This window comes from Agelaius phoeniceus, chromosome 20 (assembly GCF_051311805.1).
Source record: "Agelaius phoeniceus isolate bAgePho1 chromosome 20, bAgePho1.hap1, whole genome shotgun sequence".
NCBI classification, from domain to species: domain Eukaryota; kingdom Metazoa; phylum Chordata; class Aves; order Passeriformes; family Icteridae; genus Agelaius; species Agelaius phoeniceus.
In genome coordinates, this window is record NC_135284.1 from 6,097,205 (window position 1) to 6,118,170 (window position 20,966).

Genomic DNA, 20,966 nt, shown 5'->3' on the forward strand with positions numbered 1-20,966 from the left:
GCAAAAGCAAAGTGTGGAGCTGTCAGACTGAAATCCCGTTTGGTCTTTGCTCTCTCCTTTGCCTGTTGGGATACAGCAAAGTTTGTGTTTGCTCAGTTCTGAAGGACTGGGGAAAAGGCTTCCCTGCTCAGGTCTGTGCTCCTGCCTTCTCCTCCCCTGGTATAAAGGAAAATCACCTGCAGTTACCTCTGTGGTCACTGAACTTTGTTCTGTTTCCTGACGTGGACTCTCCTGCCTCAAAAAACACAATTCTTAGAACTTGCATAATTTGCTTTCCCAACGTGATCATTTGATCCCAGTGATGAGATTACTTTGCACATGCTGCTGTGGAGAGTGAATCACCAGCCCTGCAGTGACAGGTGCACCTCTGCTTTTTTATAGGCCTGACAATTTCATAGGTCAGAACAAATAATAATTGCAGGCTGCTCATAATCTCTTGCTGTTTGTCCCTGAGTAAACATTTCAAGTTAATTGCATGTTGCTGTCACCCATGGAATCGAGACAGAGAGATCAGAAGCTGTGTCTGGTGGCTTCTGGAGGGCCACAAGTCCAAAGAGTGGCTGAGTTTGACCCTTGGTGGCAGATTATTGTAGTATTTTTGCTTAGTAATCAGCCACGTTCATGCCTGCAGTCACTCCTTTGCAAGGAATGGAGGTATTGATTTATTTATCTTCCTTTCTTGCTGTGTGGAGTTTGAGATGGGGTTTGATTTTTCTCCTTGGTAAAATCTGGCTCTGGCAGTGCAAGGGAAGTCTGCTGGGAAGGTTTAACAACCAGCCCGGGGAGTTGGTAGGTCTGGTTTTGTGGTGCTGGATGTTGCTGTGTGGTTGTGAAACACATCAATTGACACTCTTTCACGGGTCATTGCTGCATCTCCTCTCTAACTCCAAGCTTTGGAGGAGCAAGTTGATAAAATGCCTGCAAGGATTGTGCAAGTCCTGGTTGTGTAACAGGACTCAATGCATAACTGCTGGAGGTAAGAGGAGCAGCTCCTGTTACAGAGGAACAAAAACCCCGTGTCAAGTCTCTTCTCTTTTTGTTGATTCTGCTGGGGCATTGGAGAGCTGTGGTTTTTGCAGCCTGGGACCAGCCTTTCAGCCTGTGACCCCTGAGTTCTCAGGTGTCTTGTGGCCTGGGTCATGTTTTGGGGATGGAGTTGATGTTCTGAGGTCTGCTGTGGCCATGGCTGTGTGTGATTGCAAGGGGCTGGGCTGGGAAGTGATCTGTGTTTCCCAAATCATTTCAAAAAGGTGAAGTCCAGGTCAGATTGCTGACCCATGGCAGGCAGGGAGGTTCTGTAGGGTCATTGCACATCCTCCTGATAGGGCAGCCAGAGCAGGACAGCTTAAGTGCTGAGATTCCAAGAGGTGCAAGGGTAATGCAGTGACACCTCCATCCCCTACAGCAACGCAGGAGATGGGCCTGTAATGTCTGAAAAGCTCTTCCATTCTCAGAGGAAACTGGGCTTATAAATACAAAATATCCTGGCTCCTTACAAACAGTGCTTGGTTCTCTTGAAATAAATGAATAAATCCCCAAAACACACTGTTCTGATCAAAAGTCTTGACAACTGTGAAAACTTTGCAAGATGTGTTTAACCCTGTCCCTCTGGTGCTCTTTCAGCTGTTGGTTTCAAGGGAAACCTCTCAAAAGAGACCAGCATTGGAGGGTTTTGTTTAAACTTTTCCTGGTGGAAGAGGTCAAAGTCTCTGGCTACTGACCCCATCCATAGGGCTCCTTTCCCAGTGGTGGCATAAGGCAAAGCCACAGGCTGTCACACCAACCCTCCACAAACAGCCTGTGGGGAGGAATGTCCAGCTCTGGCTGTGGCAGCACAGGCTACAGCACTCACAGAAGAGGCTGCTGAAAAAACGTCATTTTCCCTCTTGATCTTAGAAAAACATCTTCAGCAGGACCTGAGCCATGCAGAGCCCATGCCTGGATGGGTTTCTCCTGAGGTTTTGCAGCCCTCTGAGCAGTTGTTGGCCTGAGAGGTGCCCGTGGAGTTGGCATCAGGGTGGTGTAAAACTCCTGCAGGCTTGTCCCTGCTCCTGAAGATTGGTGCTGGCAAGGCCCCTGTTCCTGTTCCAAGCAATTCCTGGGCTGTGGTGCTCTGGATTTGTCCCTCACTGGGAGGGGAGGTTGGGGAGCAGTGTTGGTTCACAGGGGGTCAGTTACCTGCCATTCTCAGGTTGTGTTTGTCCTGTAACCCTGAAATCCTGTTTTTCTCTGCTGGCTCACATTAATCTATGAAGGAAGGTGTCCAAGTGCCTAAGCTGGGGAGATCCCCCATGTTTAAAGGTTCAGAGTCAGGCTTTTATCTCATAGAAGGAAATGTGCAAGTTCAGTAATTCTAGCTTGCTTGAAGCCAGCTTGGCAAGTTTGAGTTCATTTTTGTGTTGGATAATGCCTTAAATCCTTTGGTTCAGTGCACTGGGCTCACTGCACAGCCCCACCTGAGCATACCCATAGCAGAGATTTCTTTTCTGCCTCAGTAAAACAGTTCTTGTTCTCTTCCTTGCTTTTGCAGCTGCTCTGCTGTCCTTGAATAAGACCCAGGGGCCAAAAAACATGCAAGTGTGACACAGTGGAAGCTCAAATATGCAGTATTTCAAGATCCAGACTGACTGATGCACACTCTGTATCTGTCCTGTGTCTAAAATAGCAGTTTTGCTGATGTCTGAGCTGGTGTGTCAGGGTCTGGGTAGAAGACACCTTTCACAGTGAGAGCAAATTTTATTTCACAAAAAAACCGCAGCAGTTTTTGTGTTCCCTTCCCTGCTTCAGGTGCTGCTGCAGCCAACTCCTCAGCTTGGGCTGGGATTTCTGAGCTGGTGGAAGAGTGCAGAAGCACTTCCCTGGTTTTCTGTGAGGCTTTGCTACTTTCTACCCTTCTTTATTGAGCTGGTTAATGGGAAGCTGTGGGAAACATGTGAGAAGAAAGGGATAGGGAAGCTGTAGGTGTGGCAATCCTTCACCCCAGGACCTGTGGTCCAACAGAGGCTGAAGGGGCAAGGAGAGCTGTGAGGTTTCTCACTGTGCCTTCCTTCCCACGAGCCCAGGACTCACCTGTGGGATGATTCCCACCCCAAGCATGGAGCCTGTGCAGACCAGGCCAAACAGGGCCACTTGTCTGCCCAGATCAGCATCCTCTTGTTGATGGGAAATGCAGTCTCTGTGTGGCAGAGCTGTGGAGAAAAGGCTGACCCAAGGCAGTTGTTAAATATCCTGGATGTGAGCAGCTGCTTCCTTGAACTGCTTTTGTTTTGGAAAGGCTGATTTTTCCTGCCAGGTCTCCTTTTAGTAAAAGGGAAAGTAAAAAGAGCTCATTCGAAGCTGGCACAGGCTGATGTAAACAGAATTTCTTCAGTCTAATTTATTGCATTTCTAAGAGGAATAAGAGAAGATCTGGTTTTGCCCTGAGGGTCTCCTGGCCCACTATCACACATTAACATGCAGGAAGTCTTGGCTGCAGTGGGGTTCAGAGGAGACCAGGCACCGGGCAGGAATGGCACCTCCACCACAGCCCTGCTGTCTCTGCTGCTGCTGCCTCTCTCCTCCCTCCTGGGATTGTATCTGTGGGGCTCCTCTCCCTGACAGCCACCAGTGACCTGCCTGATGTCATTAGTGGGTGAAAGAAGAGAGCCCTTGGCTGGTCACAAGACTGCATTCCTGTTTGTGGGCAAGTCTCTTCCTTCTGCTGCTGCTGGGAGGAGTGGTGGGATCTCAGTGCAGCTTCCTTCTGGTGCTGTGAGCTCTCCACAAACTTTGCAGACCTGTGAGAGGGCTGTCCAGGGGTTTTCTTTTTTTCCTCCCAGATATTTCAGTTGTTTAATTTCTATTTACAGTCTCCCTGTTTTGCCATTGTACCTAAATCTCAGGCTGCAGGTCAGTGCTGTACAAAGAATCAGAGTTTTCACTTGGCTTGCTTGCTTATCTTTTATGTGTCTGTTCTGAGGTTGAATTTTGGGGCTGTGCCATGATGCTGGTGGAAAAAATTGGTCTCTGATTTAAAATTGGGCTTTTTTAAGGCTTCTTCTTAAGGCTGATAATGTCCTAAATCTGTCAGCACAAGAGGAAGGGCAATCCCTGGGGCAGACAAGGTGAGAAGGGAAATCTGGTCACACACACACCTGCCTCTGCCTTGGGAATTCAGGATGGTCCTTCCTGGTCAGAAAGAGGGGTCTGGCAGATCTGGTTGCAATGGTGACATCCCCAGCCACACAGAGCTGCCAGCACTGAAAATCATCACAGCTGCACTTCCTCTCTGCTGCCTAACGTGATGTCTGTGCTGAGTCAGGGACATGAGGGTCACTGTCACATGGCTGCAGGAGCACGAGTGCCCTCCCTGCCAGCAGTGCCCCCTTGTCCCCTGCCCCGTGTGCCTCTGCAGGGCTCTCAGTCTGAGCTGGAGGAGGGCAGTCTGAAGGAGCTTTTTGAGTGTGTGTTGCTGTTATATCTGCAGTTAGCCTTGCATGGACTCCTGTTTGTGAAAATCTGGAAGGCAGTCCTTTGGTGAGTGTTGCTGGAGGGGTTGGGTGGGCTGGTGGAGATGGGACAGGGGCTCCAGAGCTCCAGTTGGCACTGTGATGTGAGAAATGAGGGGATGGTGGAGAGGGGACAGGGGCTGCAGAGCTCCAGTTGGCACTGTGATGTGAGAAATGAGGGGATGGTGGGCTGGTGGAGAGAGGACAGGGGCTCCAGAGCTCCAGCTGGCACTGTGATGTGAGAAATGAGGGGATGGTGGAGAGGGGACAGGGGCTGCAGAGCTCCAGTTGGCACTGTGATGTGAGAAATGAGGGGATGGTGGAGAGGGCACAGGGGCTCCAGAGCTCCAGCTGGCACTGTGATGTGAGAAATGAGGGGATGGTGGGCTGGTGGAGAGAGGACAGGGGCTCCAGAGCTCCAGCTGGCACTGTGATGTGAGAAATGAGGGGATGGTGGAGATGGGACAGGGGCTGCAGAGCTCCAGTTGGCACTGTGATGTGAGAAATGAGGGGCTGGTGGAGAGAGGACAGGGGCTCCAGAGCTCCAGCTGGCACTGTGATGTGAGAAATGAGGGGATGGTGGGCTGGTGGAGAGGGCACAGGGGCTCCAGAGCTCCAGCTGGCAATGTGATGTGAGAAATGAGGGGATGGTGGAGAGGGGACAGGGGCTCCAGAGCTCCAGCTGGCACTGTGATGTGAGAAATGAGGGGATCTCCTTGCTGCAGGGGTGGTTTGCTTCCAAACCACTGCCTGCTGTCCCTGCTGCTGCTCAGCTGAGGCAGCCTGGACCTTGCTGTGGGCTGGGAAGGCTCCTGAGCCTGCACCCTGCTGAGCTCCCTTTGAATGCAGCCTGGCACTGGTGGCTGGTGGCACTGCACGTTTGTCACGCAGCTCCTCTTTGACTCCATCACCACTGATTCTCGTTCTGCACATGCTGCAGAGCACAGGTTGCACCTGCAGCTCCTGTGCTTATCTGCAGGTGTCCAAAGGGAAAAGCCTTGGGTGTTTTGATAGCTCTGGGGGTGCAGCCCCTGTGCCAGCCATGCCAGGGCAGGCAGTGTCTGCAGGGTGTGTGGGGATCCCTCTCTGGTGTGCTGGGCTGCAGTCAGGGGCTCCTTGGTGCTCCAGCTGCTGCTGGGGATGGATGATCAGAGGTGGGGGCAGTGAGCAGCCTGGGCTCAGCAGTTTTCCTTCTCTTTCCCTGCTGAGCAAGGCATCTCCCTTATGCTTCTCAAGGAAAACTCTGGGACTGAGTCTTTCCCTCTGCCCCTCCTATTTCTTAAATAAAATCAAGCCAGTGTGTTGACCCACAGAAAGATGTCCATCCCCATCCAGGAATTGATAACTTTTGTGTTCCAAAGTTTGCTAAAAACCTCAGTACCTCCCAGGAGAATGCAGTGCTGAACACAAGGTGGGATAAGACAGATTTCTGCATACCAGAGCATTTCATTTGGGACCATGCTGATGTGTCACTTTATCTTACTTCAGCTGGCCCCTTCCCTGGAGCAGCCCAGGGATTATCAGCCACTATCACACAAACCCTGTGAGATTGTGCTTGCTCAGCACTTCTCCTTCTCCTTCTCCTTCCCCTCTGGGCGAGGCTGACTCTGCATGTCAGGGTGTGCTGGTGGTGGCACGGGGCAGAGTCAAGCAGAGAAACTTGGTCACTCATTTTTGGGGCAAGAGTCACAGGCTGCAGTCCTGGTCTGGGACTGGGAAGTCCAGCTGAGGTATTTGAAACCCATCACAGATACTACATTAAGAAAAAGGCTGCTTCAGTCTCAAGAGAGACAACTTCCTGCCCACATTGCCAGTTTAGCTTCAGAGCCAAGGCTTTTGGTCACAGGAGATATCACATTGTCACTTCCACAAGGGGAAACCTCCCAGCCACCTTTTGTGCTTTTGGTTCTGTGTCCCAAGGTGCTTTTGGTCACTAGGAGTTATCACAGGGTGACTTGCACAAGGGGAAACCTCCCAGCCATGTTTTGTGCTTTTGGTGCTGTGTCCTAGGGTGCTTTTGGGGACATCTGATGCACCATCTCCTGATGCAAGGAAGGAGAATAAATCTCTTCAGGTTGCTGACCACTTGGCCTTCATCACTCCTGTCTTGTTTGTTGTAATACTGTTTCTATATATATTTATGTATTTTTAACCCTGTGACCTTATAGACCCTTTAGTCTGTAGGGAAATCAGGGGGAATTTGAGGATGCCTGGCACTGAGAGTGTTTCCAGTCCTTTTTTTTGTTTCCAAGGTGTGCATGAGAATGAGGGATACATTTCATTTAATATGAAGATGAAGTGTTTGCTAGCACAGAGATGTGCAAAGAAGGTCCCTGATGATTTGAATTATTGTGAGCTGCCATGTATCAAGCAAATTCTCACATTCAGGGGCTGAAAAGCTGTGCTAAAACATAGCATTGCTTGATAGCAATCTTTCAAAATGTTGTGACTTTTCTGTGTGATGGAAATGCTCACATCTTGCTGAGCCTGATGGCTTTGCTGTGTGCACAAGCAGGGATCCAGGAACTGGAGCCACCATTAGAAAAAAGCCCAGGGATGTGGACATCTTGTCTTACCTAGATTGAAGATACAATAAACACTGTGGATAAAATGACCACCCTTGAAACTGTTGTCAGGGAAAGTTTTACTCTGTATCATAAATTTCCTTTTCCTTTTAAAAATCTAGTTGGATTCTACCAAGGCCCTTCCAGAGACTGCAGGATTTCCAGGATAGCTAAATTTCAAGTAAGAGTCAGGTTTCTTTTCACTGGATGTTAGTAAAGGATATATATTTGAAAATGACATGAAAATGTCATTTGAAAATGACAGATTTGCTGTGAACTTCTGGAAAATAATTGTTACAGCCAGCTAGGTGAGACTGAGATAAGCTGAGCAATAATCTTCCTGTGCTGGGTGAAGTGAGTTCAATAGTTCCTGAGTTAAGACAACCCTTTAAAAAAGAGAAATGAGGTCTGATTTCACATTCTTGGCCTTTCTCTTGCTATGCCTAAGCAAACCTTTTCCTGAGGGTAGGGGTAGTGAAGGGAAAGCAAAAAGAGGAATCTGTAGCTGGGATGTAAACCTTGAATAACCAAATGTCCAGGACCAGAGGGAGCCCAAAATTAATCAAAATTAAAGCAGCTCTTGTCACCAGGCCATGATCACATTTCCTCCCAGGGTTAGAAGTCAGTGTGGAAACTTTGTGCAGTGGAGATTGTGAATGAAGAGAGGAGAACAAACCAGGCTCTGCTGGATGCACCAGAGCCATGAACCTCCTGGAATATTCCCTTCCCTGGCTGTGGGCAGTGAGTGGGTGGCCTGGCTGCAGCTGCAGGGCTCCCTTTTGAAGCCCTGGAGAGCTGCAGTGTGGTCAAGGCAAGGAGATAGCACAGCTTCCACCCCCACATCCCCCCAGGCAGCATTCCTGGCAGCTGCTCCCTGAGGATGCCTCTCTCCAGGGCAGAGCAGACCTCCTCTGGAGGCTTGAGAGAGCCAAACCCCTCTGCTCTGGGAGCTGCAGCTCTGCTGCTTTGAGCACAGGGATGAATTTTGGCTGGAGACAAAGCCCTCACCTGGCTGAGCAGAGCACAGGCTGGTTCTTGCCCTCATTCTTTGCCCACACAGGGCAGCTCATGAATATCCATGAATATCCATGTCTGAGCTGTCTGGAGCTGGGAATTGCTGTGGGCCAGGTGCTGCTCACCACAAACTTGTCTGTTTTGGAGCTCTCTGCACCTGCCCTTGGTGACAAGGGAAGCTGCTGTGTCCTCAGCAAGGAGCCTTTCCCAGGGCTCAGAAGGCAAAGAGCTGCAGCTCCTGCCCCAAAGCAGCTCAGCATGGTCTCCATCAGCCTTGTGTTTATTCATGGCTTCCTCTGAGCAAAGGTTTGTCATTGCCTTATGTGCCTTGGAGTTTTCAGGGAAAGGGAGTGAAAGACAGGCTGTTCTGAGGGTAATTTTACTGACATGGCCATCACTGCCCTGTGTGAGGGGAATTGTCCACCCTTGTGTAATTTGGGCAGTGAAACTGCTGCTGAACAAACCAAGCCACCTTGCAGAGTTGGAGATATTTACTCCTGCCTGTGTCTGGGCACTGACTCCTCCATCTCTTTGCAGAGTTGGGCTGTGCTGTGCACAGGCAGCAGTTGAGGCTCCCTAGGAACCATGGACCACTCAGGGGTTCTTTGCCCTGAGGTGTAATGAGAGTTCAAGTGATGAGTGAGATGGCAAGAATCAAAACCCCAAAACTCTGTGAAATGAAGGGTTCACTGGCAGGTTTTGGCTGAGATTGGCTGAAATTCCTACAGGTTGGGTGGCAGAGGGGGAGAGGAGAAGAGCTTGTAATTAAAACTTCTTTCATCAGGAATAAAAGCAATAAACCAGCAACAGTTTTCCTCCACCAGCAGATTTCCCTGATGCTGATTGCCAGACCAGCTCCTTTGTGATTTACTGGAACCAGATGAGGAGGAGGAGGAGAGGGATCTTCCTGGGAGCTGTGCCTTTTTGGCAACTAATTTTTTTTGTGGAGGCTTTAACTAACAGTTTAGTCTACAGTTGTACAGAAGTAACATCCAGCTCTTGCTTGGCTCCAAGCTCCAGCCATGGAAAGCCTGTTTGCAAGGAGGGAGGACAGGGTGACCTGTCTGATGGAGAGGAATGTGCAATTTGCTTGTCTGCAGTCACATCACTCTTATTTTTCTTCCAGCACCCTGCCTTGGTGTCTTCTGTGGGAATCTAACAGGCAGCTTTGAGGTGGTGTTTGAGTGCTCTTTGTAATGCAGTTATTTGCCAAGTTCTCCACCAAATGAAACTTCTTGTGGGGTTGAGCACTCATTGGTTTCCAGAGAACCTGCCCAGGGTCACTGCCAGGTGGCTGTGGACCTCTCCCTGTGCTCCACAGGGTGATTTTTATGGCTGGTGCCTTGTGGCACAGGGCTGTGTGTTGTCTGGAGCTGGACTTCCCTTGTGTGGGTAACAACAGGGGGTTGATCTTTGCTGAAGGTACCTGGTCTCCCTCATTAGTGCTCCCTAAGCATCACCTTCTCTTCTCTTCACTTCTCTTCTCGTCACTTCTCTTCTCTTCTCTTCTCGTCACTTCTCTTCTCGTCACTTCTCTTTCTCAGCCATGGCATGTATCCTCTGTGACACCAGCATGGCTCTGAGTCACTTTTCTACGTGCAAGTTCAAATGTCCATGGTCCCCTGGGTTGGCAGCATGCCCAAGTACAAAGAGAGAGTCACTTTGCCCTTCCAAATCAAGTTTAGAGTTAATTATCTGTCTGTTTGGACAGAGTGTGTCCTTGCATGTAGGGAAGATAATCTTGCCATTGGGTTAGGGTCAGAGGGGTTCAGAGCTTTGGCACAGCAGTGGGAGGGAGGGAGGGATGGGTGGCTCCCCAGGGGAGGGACAGGGGCCATGGGGCTGCCTGGGTATTTGAGGGCTGGGTGTTCATCCTTGTGCTACCACAGACTCTGGGTATGGCTGTGGGCAAGTCCCAAATCACTTAAACTCTGCCTTGGTAAGTGTGAAGGAGCAATTCAAGGAGATGGAAGTTAAACTGGGGGAGATCATGGAGGGGACTGGGAAGCCAAAGGCCCAGGGAGAGATGGATAGTAAATCCACTCTGCAATGGAGTAAATCAGAAATATCAGCACAGCAGTGGGGCCAGGGCATCCTGTCACCTTGTGGGAAGGAGGGAGGAAGCCCCAGATCTGTGGGATGACTGAAGAGTGGGGTCATCCCTCAGTAACACCCAGGGGTTGTGTGGTGAGTGAGGGCTTTAGTAAAGGCTGGCCATGAGTCCCTATTGCTGGGGTAGGAGCCTGGTTTGGCTCCTTGGCTGGAGTGTGGGGCTGCTCTGATGCTGCTGGCAGAGGGATGGATCAGCATGGATACAACAGCAAGGAAAAAGCTTGGTGGGACACAGAAGAACCTTGCAGAGCTGTGATGCAAGGCCTCTAGCCCAAGAATTGTTGGGCAGCCTTGTGCTCCTAAGACAAAGCGTAAAGCAAAACTCATTTTCAGGGTGTGCTGTAATGCTGTCCAGTGTGGCTGCTGGTGCTCACTTTTTCTCCTTGCTCACAGTGCCTCTGAGTGCCATGGGGGAGCCCAGCATGGACCCAACCATTGCTGCTGACAGCCCTGCACAGCAGGACTCTCTCTTCAGCATGACAGACGTGTTCCTCATCTCCCTCATCACTGGACTTTTCACCTACTGGTTCTTCTTCCGCAAGAAAAAGGAGGAAGTGCCTGAGCTCCCCAGGATGCAGACAGTGTAAGTAACAACTCTCAGCCTGTGTGGCTCTAGGGGAGCTTTGCTCTCTTGTGGTGGGCTCTGGGAGGCTCAGCTGGATTGTGGGAGGTCGGCGAGGGGGCGTTTCTGTGCCCTCAGCTGTGGGTTCTGCTCACAGTGCAGAAATCCCGGTGGAAGAGCCAGGCTGCAGTTCTGCCTTACCCCACCGTGTGGCCCAAACTGGGAATTGGCCTTTCCCAAGCAAGGCAGGAAAGCCTCTGGCTGTACTTCAGAACTCTTACGGATTTCATTCTTGGTGTTTTCTGATAAAAGTCACATTTAGGTAAATCTGGAGAAAGGTTGCTTGCTCTTAAGCAGGTTTCCTGTTGGAGATTTTATCTACCCTTGGCTATGAAGGAAAGAAATAGCTCCTGGGATGAGCTGCTTGGCAACTCCTGTAAAATATGATTGGCTTTTGATACCAGGTTAGCCCTGGAGTGGGAGACTGAATTTGGAGAGGGAGAGCTTTGCTCTACCCTGTCTCCTGCAGAGGGCTTGGGGCCAGGAACGAGCCACACAGGTGGAGATCTGGGTGCATTTCATTCCTTGTCTCAGTCACATTCCAAACTTAACATCAGTTTTCTGCTGGGTTTTTTAAGCTCGTGCTTTGTTTCTGGAGGTTGGAAAGTACATTTTCTGGCTGGGAGGGTTCTAAAGGGCAGCAGTGTCCCTGGCTGTGCTACCTTGTGCAGATGGGTGCACACATGGCTGGCAGCAGCCCAGCTGCCTGTGCCAGCCCAGCCTTACCTTGGGAATGTGTCCTGTTGGATTGCTGGGATGCTTTCCCTGCCATGCCTGCCAGCCAGGGCTGTGTGTGTCAGTGCACGTGGTCGCCTCTGGAGATTGTAAGAATGGCTGTGCTGGCTGGGAAAAGGGCACTGTCCATCTGAAATTGGATCCTGCCATGGCACAGCCTGGGCTCCCGTGCTCCCCATCCTTGTGACTGATTCCACCTGCAGCCCATCATGTGCAGCTCTTCCAGAGGCTGTGGTGACCTTGCAGGGAAGCTTTGACTGCTGGTTGTGTGTTACCACCTTGTTCTGCTGCAGGGCCTCAGCACATGGGTTCCATCCCAGCCTGGCTGCAGGCCCTGGCTCTGAGCTGCCTCACAGGCACTTTGTTTCTTCTGTGGGGTCTGTGCTGCCTTCTCTGTCCCTGGGAGCAGCTGCTCCTTGTGGGAGATGTGGAGCAGCAGCACCTCCTGTTGCTGATAACCAGAGAGGTGAGGTTGTTCAGCAAGCTGTCTGACACAGCTGCACTTTGGAAAAGTGTCAGCCAGGCAGGTGCAGAGTGAAAGGAGGCTGTGCAGTGGTTTTTTTTCCCTGTACCCTGCTGCAGCCCTGCTGTGGTCATTGTATCAAGCTGGTCCCAGGGCACTGTGACCCTAAAAGCCAAGGCTGTGGCTGGTGGCACATCCATCCTTCAGGACAGAGACAGTGACTTCCTGCAGCTTTTGCAGTGTGATTTTATGGGATGCCTGGAACCAGGAGGAAAATGAGTGAGAAAACAAGCTTGGTCAGCCTTGGGTTTCCTTCCCTCCTGTAATCCTTCAGTCTGGGGTGGAGTTTCCTTTCTGATGAACAAGCAAATCAGGATCCCACTGCCAGCCTCTGCCTGTGGCTGGCTGGATGTGGGGGGCAGGGAAGCTGTCCCAGACCCATGAAGGCAGAGAGGCCTCAGTGGGGCTGTCTCTGGCCAGAGTGGAGAGCCTTGACCTTTAGGGGAGTTGCATTTCTTCAGTTCATTCTCTGCAGCTCTGCCAAAGTGTCCTGAACTGCTTTATCTGATGGCATTGGCTGATGGTTTCTGTTGTGTCACTTTGGCCCCCCAATTTCAGCCTCAGAACACTGGAGGATGAAGGTGCTGAATAACAATTCAGACACATCACAGTGGCTGCTGCTTTAGCAATGTGATTGCAATGCTGAAGAGTGCAATGCTGACCTAAACACAGCATCCAGCACCTCAGTGCCCTTCTGGGGTTTTTGGGAGCAGCACACCTTCATAAAACCATGTCAGCTCAGCAGGGTCTGCAAAGAAAATGCCTTTTGTTACTGCCTTTGATTGTGGAAGAGCAGATGTGAGGTTGAGATGCCCTGTTCTGGGTTCTCTCTGCGTGGCCTGGGAATCATCATGATCTTGCCCCAGCAATGCATCTCCAGGTTCAGCCACAGCTCAGAGAGGGACCAGGCTGCTGATCTTCACCCTTAAGTGGAGCTGTTTTCCTGCCTGAAGTGCCCACGGAAGGGGCAGAACCCAACACATGCAGTGTCTCCTGCAGACGAGGTGTCCTGTACCTGTGACGTGTAACAAGTGTGTGTGGGCCAGGCTGGGATCCCACTGACTGAGCATTGCTTGTGTTTTGACCATTTGCAGACTTAATTAAAACCACCAGAGCAGCCCTCCCTGCAGCCTGCTCTGCAGATGTCGTTAGGGAGAGCAGCTCTGGATCAGCAGCAGCCACGGCCACCGCGCTTCCTCGCAGGGCCATTGCCGGGGAATGCGGGAATTTATTTTTGCTCTTTGGCTGCTCCTCCTCTGCAAGTTTCTCAATCACAGATTTCTTTCCCTTCTCCTGTCCCCACTCTGCAGACAGTCATCCTGGGGAGAGATGCTGGTGGGACAGCCATTGGTATGCTGAGTGTCACCCTCTCCCTTCTCCCCCCCCTCTTTAACATTGTTTGGGACAGAAAATGGCTTATCTCTATTCTGCAGCTATGCAGAAATCCATTCCCTGGTACTTATAGGGCTTCCTGTGGCAGGAATTGCTCCAAGTCCTCAGCCTGATTAGCTCTCTGCTGCCTGTGTGTGAGAGAGAGACCATCTCTAATTTAATTTAATAGGATCCTGAGGAAAACAAACTCCTTTGAGCTGCCTCCGTAATGGCACTGCCATAGTTACCCAAAGCGTTGCTCACGCAGTGTCTGGAATCGTTTCATTCAGCTACAGCATCAAGCTTTTTTTCCCTTTTTTTTTCTTCTTTTTTTTTTTTTTTTTTTTTTATAAAAGAATATATAAAAGCAGCTGTGATATAAACAGTTTCCAAGGGAACGAGGCAGGGGGAGGGTTTTGTGTCCCGTCCCCTGCTCCGTGCGGGTGGGAGAGGGACGTGTGCTGCGGAGGATCCTGGGAGGTTTCATTCTCCACTCCTAATTCCTTTCTGCCACTGCTGCCAGATGTTGCAGTTTCTCAGGACTGTGCAGATCCACTCAGTAACTTCCAAAGCCCCACCAGGAGGATTGGAGTGGACAGCACCACTCCTGCTATGACCCGTGCCGGGACCTTTTGTGCCGGCTCTCTTCTCCTCAACAAAAGGCTGATGCTTGGTTTTAACGCCCGGGAGGAGCAGAATGGAAAGGCCTGTGTGCCTGTGGCTCCAGAGCTAAGTTAGATCCATCCCCCCACAGCTCCCTTTGCAGACACAGCTGCCCTGGACTCTTTGTCTGCCTCCTCCCTGCCCTGCCATGGGCTGTGTGTACTCAGCCCCGCGGGAAGAGCCGGCCGTGGCCAGGTGAGTTACTCTGCCTGATGGGCTGCTGGGGTCCTCCCAGCTCCAAAGCTGGGTGGAGTGGGTGCCTCCTCCCTCTGCAACAGGAGGAGAAGGGAGGGGAGAGGCTCTGCTTGGAAGCAGGCTGCTCCAGAGGAGTCCCTGCTGTCAGTGCTCGCATTCTGTGCAGCATCCAGACTGCGTCCTCACTTCTGGATGTATCTCTGCTTTCAGCAGGAAAGCCATGGGAGCTTTCTGAAGGAGAAGTGTTCAGCTGAGACAGGCTTTGGTATTCCTGCTGAGCTTTTGGAAGCTTCCTCCCCTGTCCTTTCTTTCTCCTGAAACCAAAGTGACAGAGAGCCCTGGGAGTTGTTTGAGCTGTGGGCTCTCACCAAGGGTGGGGGAGCTGTACAAGTTACAGACTCACTCTGACAATGGGGTTAATCCCCTTCCCTCCAGCCAGTGCTTCTTCTGGTGCTTGTAGCTGCTACCTTGAGCTGTCTAAGCTGTAAGAGCAGTCCTTGCTGAGGACAAACTTTCTCTTCCAAGTTTCCCTGGCAGAGCAGTGGAAATGTGTGTAGTTTCTGCCTTTGGTGCCTGTGTGTTTTCGTTGCTCAGATTTTCAGGCCACCCTGATGAAGCAATTTCAGTGAGTTGTGTAGCCTTTTTTCCAAAGCCAGACTCATTATTTCTTCTGTATCTGAGCCACAGCCTGTTCTCCAGCACTCACTTCAGTGCAGGGTTGCCTCCTTTGAAAATGGACGAGCTCCATGTGCTGCTCCCTTTTTTCTTCCAAAGGGAGCTTGTTGAAAGGATCTAAAAACTTTTCTTTTTCTCCTCCTTTAAAAGCATTTTGTTTAGTAGTTAAACCAACAGTTGTTTTAATTGGATCTCATTTGCAGAGGGCAGGAATTAAAGAAGTTCACCAAGGAGATAAAAACTAAGTGAGAGCTGAGTCTTGAGAGCTCTCCCGAGCCCATGCCCTGGCTGCAGCGTGGGCAGGGCTGAGGCTGCTCCCTTAGGATATTTGTGATATCCCAGTTCCCAACAGGGGACAAATGACAACATGAGGAGGCTGTTAGCTGCTGAGAGAGCCAAGCAGGGTGTGAAGCAGCTCTCCTGGGAGCACGGCTGCCTTGGGGAGCTTTTTGGGGTCAGCTTTGCTTGTCCTTTGTGTGTGCTTTGTCTTTTGTATGAGACTGTTGGTGCTCAGAGCTGTCAGGCCCAGTTATGGAGCTCCTTGATCCCTTTGGGTAGCAAGGGGTGCTGGAAGGGATGTTTTATCAGTGTCTCCCACCCTGCTGCTCTGTGTGTGTGTGTGCTCTCCACAAATGCCTCAGCACATCCGCAGGATCCCTCCCTCTGGGCTACAGAGCTGAGGAAACTGTTAGCAAGCTCTTCACATTCTTACATGGGCTGGAGCCAAAACCATTTGTTTTTTGCCTGGAGGCTTCTCTCTTCCCACAGGAGACCCGGCCTTGCATTCTTCCATTGTGGCACGGAAACGGGTCCCACGTTCCTATTCCCTGCTACCAGACTTGGGGGAGGACAGCAGGGGAGCTTCTGTCCCAGCCTGCTCTGAAAAGCTCCCAGCACCTAATCTGACTGTAGTTATGGTCACCTCTGCTTATGAGGGTCCCAGAGTCCTCAGGGCTGGGCTGTTTTCACTCCATGACACTGAAAATCCAAAGATGTGCTAAGGATAGCAAAGCTCTTCTGGCTCCCTCCCTAACAGGGCAGCCCCAGTAGTGTGAATCCCCACCTCCATGTTTCTGGCTCTGCTGGGGTTTGTCCCACTTCCAAGCTAGTGAAAGCCACATCTATTCAATAATGCAAATGTTCTGTGCAGGAGATCCATCCTGGGAATGGGAACCCAGCACAGAATGATCTCCACAGGACCTTGGCTGGCAGTGGTGGCCTTGCTGGGAGCTCTGTGGCTCTGATCAGCTGCGTGTGCCTGCTCCACAGGGCTCTGCAGCCCTGGGGCTCATGGCTGGCATGCTGTTTGGAGGTTCAAACAGCTGATTTTTAGCCCTGTTTGACTTAAGCTTTGGGGGATGTGCCCTGGGGAGCATGGCTCAGGACTGATCCTGCCTGCCCACAGTGGTGTGGGAAGGAGGGAGTTTTCCATTCCCTTCTTTCAAACCACGGCTTGGCCCCTGAGACTTATCTGGAGACCTGCTCCTGTGAGATCCTTTAGCTCAGCTGTGAAACCTCTCAGAGCAGTTGATAAAGGTTTCCTGGTGGGCAGGGCTGTGTGCCTGGGCTTTTCCTGTGGGGGGATTCACTGATGGGGGTCAGGCAGGAGCTCAGCTTTTCCCCTGTGCTCCAAGTCCCTGCTCCATGGTTGTGTGCAGAAGCCCTGTGGCTGAGCAATGGGCATCCCTGGGACCAGGTGAATAACAGTGCTCAGTGGAGATTCACACCCTTCTGGGCAGCTTTCCTGACGTCTGGAGGCCACTTTTCTCCCACTTGCTTATTCCTGACCTCAAAAATGAATGTACTCATCTGAAAAGATGTTCCTCCTGTCTTTCAGAGCAGCTCCAGTGAGGGACAGCAGCTTCATTGAGAAGATGAAGAAGACGGTAAGCTGCTTGTTCTGCCTCCAGGGGGTGCTGGGAAGGTGGGGGAGCTCATGTCCATCCCAGTTTCCTCTGGAACCATCCCATTTTCCTCTGGAAAGTGTCAGCAGGAGGAGCTGCTTTGGATACAGCCACATGGCTGCTGCAGAGAGCATCCAGAGGAAGGCTGTGTGAGCAGCCAGGAATAGCTCTTTTAGTCTGTGCCTGAGAGTTGTTCTTAGAGAAGAAATTAAAGTAAAAATTCAGTGGTGGAAAAAAATAATGTAATATGAGATCAAAGTCAGAAGGGAAATGGCAGAGACTTTGAAGTCATTGGCTGGCAGTTGTTTTCTGTGTGGTTGCTTCCCAAACTGGCTGGCTGTGCAATGGGAATTGTACACAGAACTGTCAGCTTTTGACTCTGCTGCTCTGGACACAAGAGGAAGCAAAGGCTGGATGCATTTTCCATTCTACTTCAAAGTAGCTGGCTTGCAGCAGAGCAGGAGCTCTGGTGCTCAGGCACTTGCCCAGAGCCTTTGGCAAGTTCTGCATTCCCATCCAAGGTGTTCCCTGTTTCCAGGAGTCATGCTGCAGCCTCGAAGTTGAGAATAAATCTGGAAAGTTTATTCTTTGCTTTGGGTTTTAGTCTGACCTGAATCTCCCCTCTGAGAGTGGCAAGAGTCATGTTCTCATTAACAGCTCAGCCCTGAGTTTTCTGCCAAGCTCTTGGAATCCTGCACAAGCACACGCTCCTGGTTGCCTTTAGGTCGCAGTCCAGGATTCCTGATCTTAGGCATTTCCTTTGTGCTTCATCCATGCATTTGCCAAATGACTAATCACCATTTAAAAAGGGATTTTTCTTTCTCTCCAGGGCCGAAATATCGTGGTTTTCTATGGTTCCCAGACAGGCACAGCAGAGGAGTTTGCCAATCGCCTGGCCAAAGATGCCCATCGCTATGGCCTCCGGGGCATGGCAGCAGATCCAGAGGAGTATGACCTGGTAATTTAGCCCTGAACAGCCTTGGGATAGTCACAACCTTTCAGTGCCCCCTAAAAAAATCCAATGACCCTGGCCAAGGGACAGTTGTGTCATTTAGGGGAGAAAAGATCATCCTGAGAGATGCAGGTACGGGCTCGGCCCTTGCCGTTCTACATTCTCCTGGTCCTTTAAAGCCTTGCATGGAAAATCCCATTGCTTTTCTTTGTGGTGGAGCAGAAATATTGACTTGCAGTCCAGTAAGGGTGGTTTCCTTTATTTTCCCAGCCATTTTGGGTGGGTTTGGCCTTTCCCAACCCCTTCTGTAAACACGTGCTGCTGTTTGCACACCTACACTGTGGGAATAGGAATTTCCCAACAGCCACAGTGTGGGATCCTTGAATATTCCTTCTTTCCTCTGCTTGCAGTCGGACCTGAGTCGCCTCTCTGAGATTGACAAATCCTTGGCAGTGTTCTGCATGGCCACCTATGGAGAGGGGGATCCCACAGATAATGCCCAGGATTTCTATGACTGGCTGCAGGAGGCTGATGCCGACCTCTCGGGTCTCCGGTTTGCAGTAAGTGGCTCTATTCCAGTTCTTGTCTTGCATTTGGGCAGGAAGGCCAAGAGCCCTCCAGAGTGGCTTGGGGAAAGGCCCAACATGATGTCTGTGCCTTGTACACCTTGTCTGGGATGAGGTCCCTGCTGTCTTCCTGCCCAGGCTTTGTGGACACCTGCAAATGTACTTGTGGAGGCTTTAAATGCAAATGTCAGAGTTTGCTCTCCACTCCCTAAATCATCAGGGTTCCCTGGTATAAACAGCCCCAAACAGCCCTGCAGGCACTGAATACAGGTTTGTAAATGAGCTACAGGCTGCTACTGCTCTTCAGAAGCTAATTGAGCAGCCTGGGGCCAGGTCTTCTCCCACTAATTAAATCACTTGGAGGAGTGTGTAGCTCTCTTCCCATGCTAAGCTGAATAACTGGCTGAGAAACAGCCACCTCACCTAAAACCTGGCCAAATTCCTTAGGCAGCATAATATTGCAAATGAGAGTAAAATCCACTGGTGGAGATGTGAGGCTACTCTGTGTGAAGCAGTGAGCAAGGATTTATTTACTGTGTGGTTTGTGAGAGGCAAAGGCCAGCAATGGCTCTCCAGGCAGTCCAGGTTCTTACTGGTCCCACAAGGAGATATGCAGGAGTTCTTGGAAGTGCATCCAGGCTCAGGGGAGGTGCTGGTGCCTCCTGACCACACACTCTCAGTGGTAGATTCTTACTGGAGAGCTGATGGGGGAGCTGGGAGAGGTCTCACTGTCTTTGTTCTGCATCCTTTGTGATGGGTGATACCTGTCCAGAGGATGTCAAATGGATGGGGAAAGTTCCATCTCCTGCTTCTGCATGCTCATGAGTGTTCCCTTTCAGGTCTTTGGGCTGGGGAACAAAACTTATGAGCACTTCAATGCCATGGGGAAGTACGTGGACAAGAGGCTGGAGGAGCTTGGAGCGCAGCGCATCTTTGAGCTGGGGCTGGGAGATGATGATGGCAAGTGAGTGCCTTGGGCTGAGGGGCTGGTCAGAGCTGGCTGAAAGCATCTTGGAAGGGACCTTGGCAGGGAATTGGCTCCACTACCAAGCCAGAAATAAGCTCCACAGGGCTTGTTGTTGGGGTTGACATGTTTGTGAGTGTGTGTGCTTGCTGTGTCTTCCACAACCAGCTCTCTGTGCACAGGGAGTGTTCTGAGGGATCCTGTGTCTGGGAAATCCCACCTCAGCTTTAAATGCTCATGGGACAACTGCTCTGCCTTTGTGGATAAACTCACCTATCCCAGTGAGGCAGGCAGGTTAATCTCCTTGGGAGCTGTTTTATGGTGGGAGGCAGCAACTTTCCAACTCGGACAATGATATTGATATTTTCTTTTTTTTTTTTTACCTCTCTGTGTTCACTTGAGCACCTTGGAACATTATATCAACCTGTGGCTCTACCTCTAAGCTCTGCAGGGCCTTGTGGGAGGGATATGCCATGTGTGGAAGGCTCTGAGCCTGGAAAAATAAGCAGTGCCACAATGGAATAATGACCTTTTAGGAAGGTCACCTCATGCCAGGGGTGGGCAACAGGGAGCTTTTTAAAGACTGAGCCTAAATAACAAAGCCTTCCTTGGCAGAGCTGGGGAAGGGAGGGGAGTCTGGTGTAGCAGCAGCTCCCACTCAGTGCTCTGCAGGTGCTTTCCTGGTGACCTGTGGGAATGTGGAGGTACCAAGGGTGCCTGGGTCTGAGGCAAATGCTTTTATCCACAGTGATGGGAGGAGGACACAGGGCTCTCAGCTGGCTTCTCTGGGAATGGGGCTGGGTTGTTGACTCTCTCTTCTGCCCTGGCTAGCCTGGAAGAAGACTTCATCACCTGGAGAGAGCAGTTCTGGCCAGCAGTGTGTGAGCACTTCGGGGTGGAGGCTACAGGAGAAGAGTCCAGGTGGGTTTGGGAGCAGCTCCTCCTGGGTGTCACGGACTGGCCACCTTGACTGGTGGCTGTGTCATCAGCCCTGGGCTGCTGTTCCCTTTCCTCTGCACTGCCTCCCCTTCCAGACTCAAGGGCACAAGTGAAGTATAGCAGTGAGTGGGGCTGTTTGGCCTGAGCCTGTGCTGGTGTGAGTCTGAGCCCAGCTCTGGGTTCCTGTTCTGAGTGGGGAGATGATAGCTCTGGTTCCTTTGGGGCTGGTTGTGAGGCTCCAGGGAGGCTGAGGGTTCCCCTTGCTTTGGCCTTTCTGCAGAGTCTTCCTGTTTTCTCATGTCTCAAGAGGGGCAAAGGGGTGGAATTTGTTTTTGAGCTGCAGCAAATCTAGCAAAGGAGATGATGCTTCCAGCTGCAACTTGTGGGTTCCAATTTGACTTTTTTCTCTTTTCTCTCCTTTTTGCCCCCAGCATCCGGCAGTACGAGCTGGTGGTGCACACAGATGTGAACATGAACAAAGTCTACACGGGGGAGATGGGCAGACTCAAGAGCTACGAGAACCAGAAGCCGTGAGTGCCAAACCCCTGGGCAGGCTGTGCCTGGGGCAGGGCTTGGCTGGTGGCTCCCTGATGTTTGTAACAGCACCTGCAGCACAGCAGCTCTCTGCCCAAGAGAAATGGGCTCAAAGCTCCACTGGGACTCTGAGATTCCCCAATTAA

General features: G+C 51.1%; 1 protein-coding gene across 7 annotated transcripts in view; it reads left to right on the top strand.

Moving 5' to 3' along the window:
* POR (cytochrome p450 oxidoreductase) overlaps positions 1-20,966 on the top strand; it is a 30,656-nt gene that overhangs the window by 2,668 nt on the left and 7,022 nt on the right. For 6 of the 7 annotated variants that reach the window (XM_054646907.2, XM_077188582.1, XM_077188583.1 and 3 more), the window contains exons 3-9: positions 10,571-10,760; positions 16,799-16,847; positions 17,695-17,823; positions 18,228-18,377; positions 19,223-19,347; positions 20,179-20,268; positions 20,718-20,816. In XM_054646907.2, the coding sequence (XP_054502882.2) occupies positions 10,585-10,760; positions 16,799-16,847; positions 17,695-17,823; positions 18,228-18,377; positions 19,223-19,347; positions 20,179-20,268; positions 20,718-20,816 (818 nt within the window). In that variant the 5' untranslated portion in view covers positions 10,571-10,584. Of the gene's footprint in view, positions 1-10,570; positions 10,761-13,928; positions 14,287-16,798; positions 16,848-17,694; positions 17,824-18,227; positions 18,378-19,222; positions 19,348-20,178; positions 20,269-20,717; positions 20,817-20,966 lie in introns of those variants that run through there. The other variant, XM_077188584.1, reaches the window with a different exon arrangement.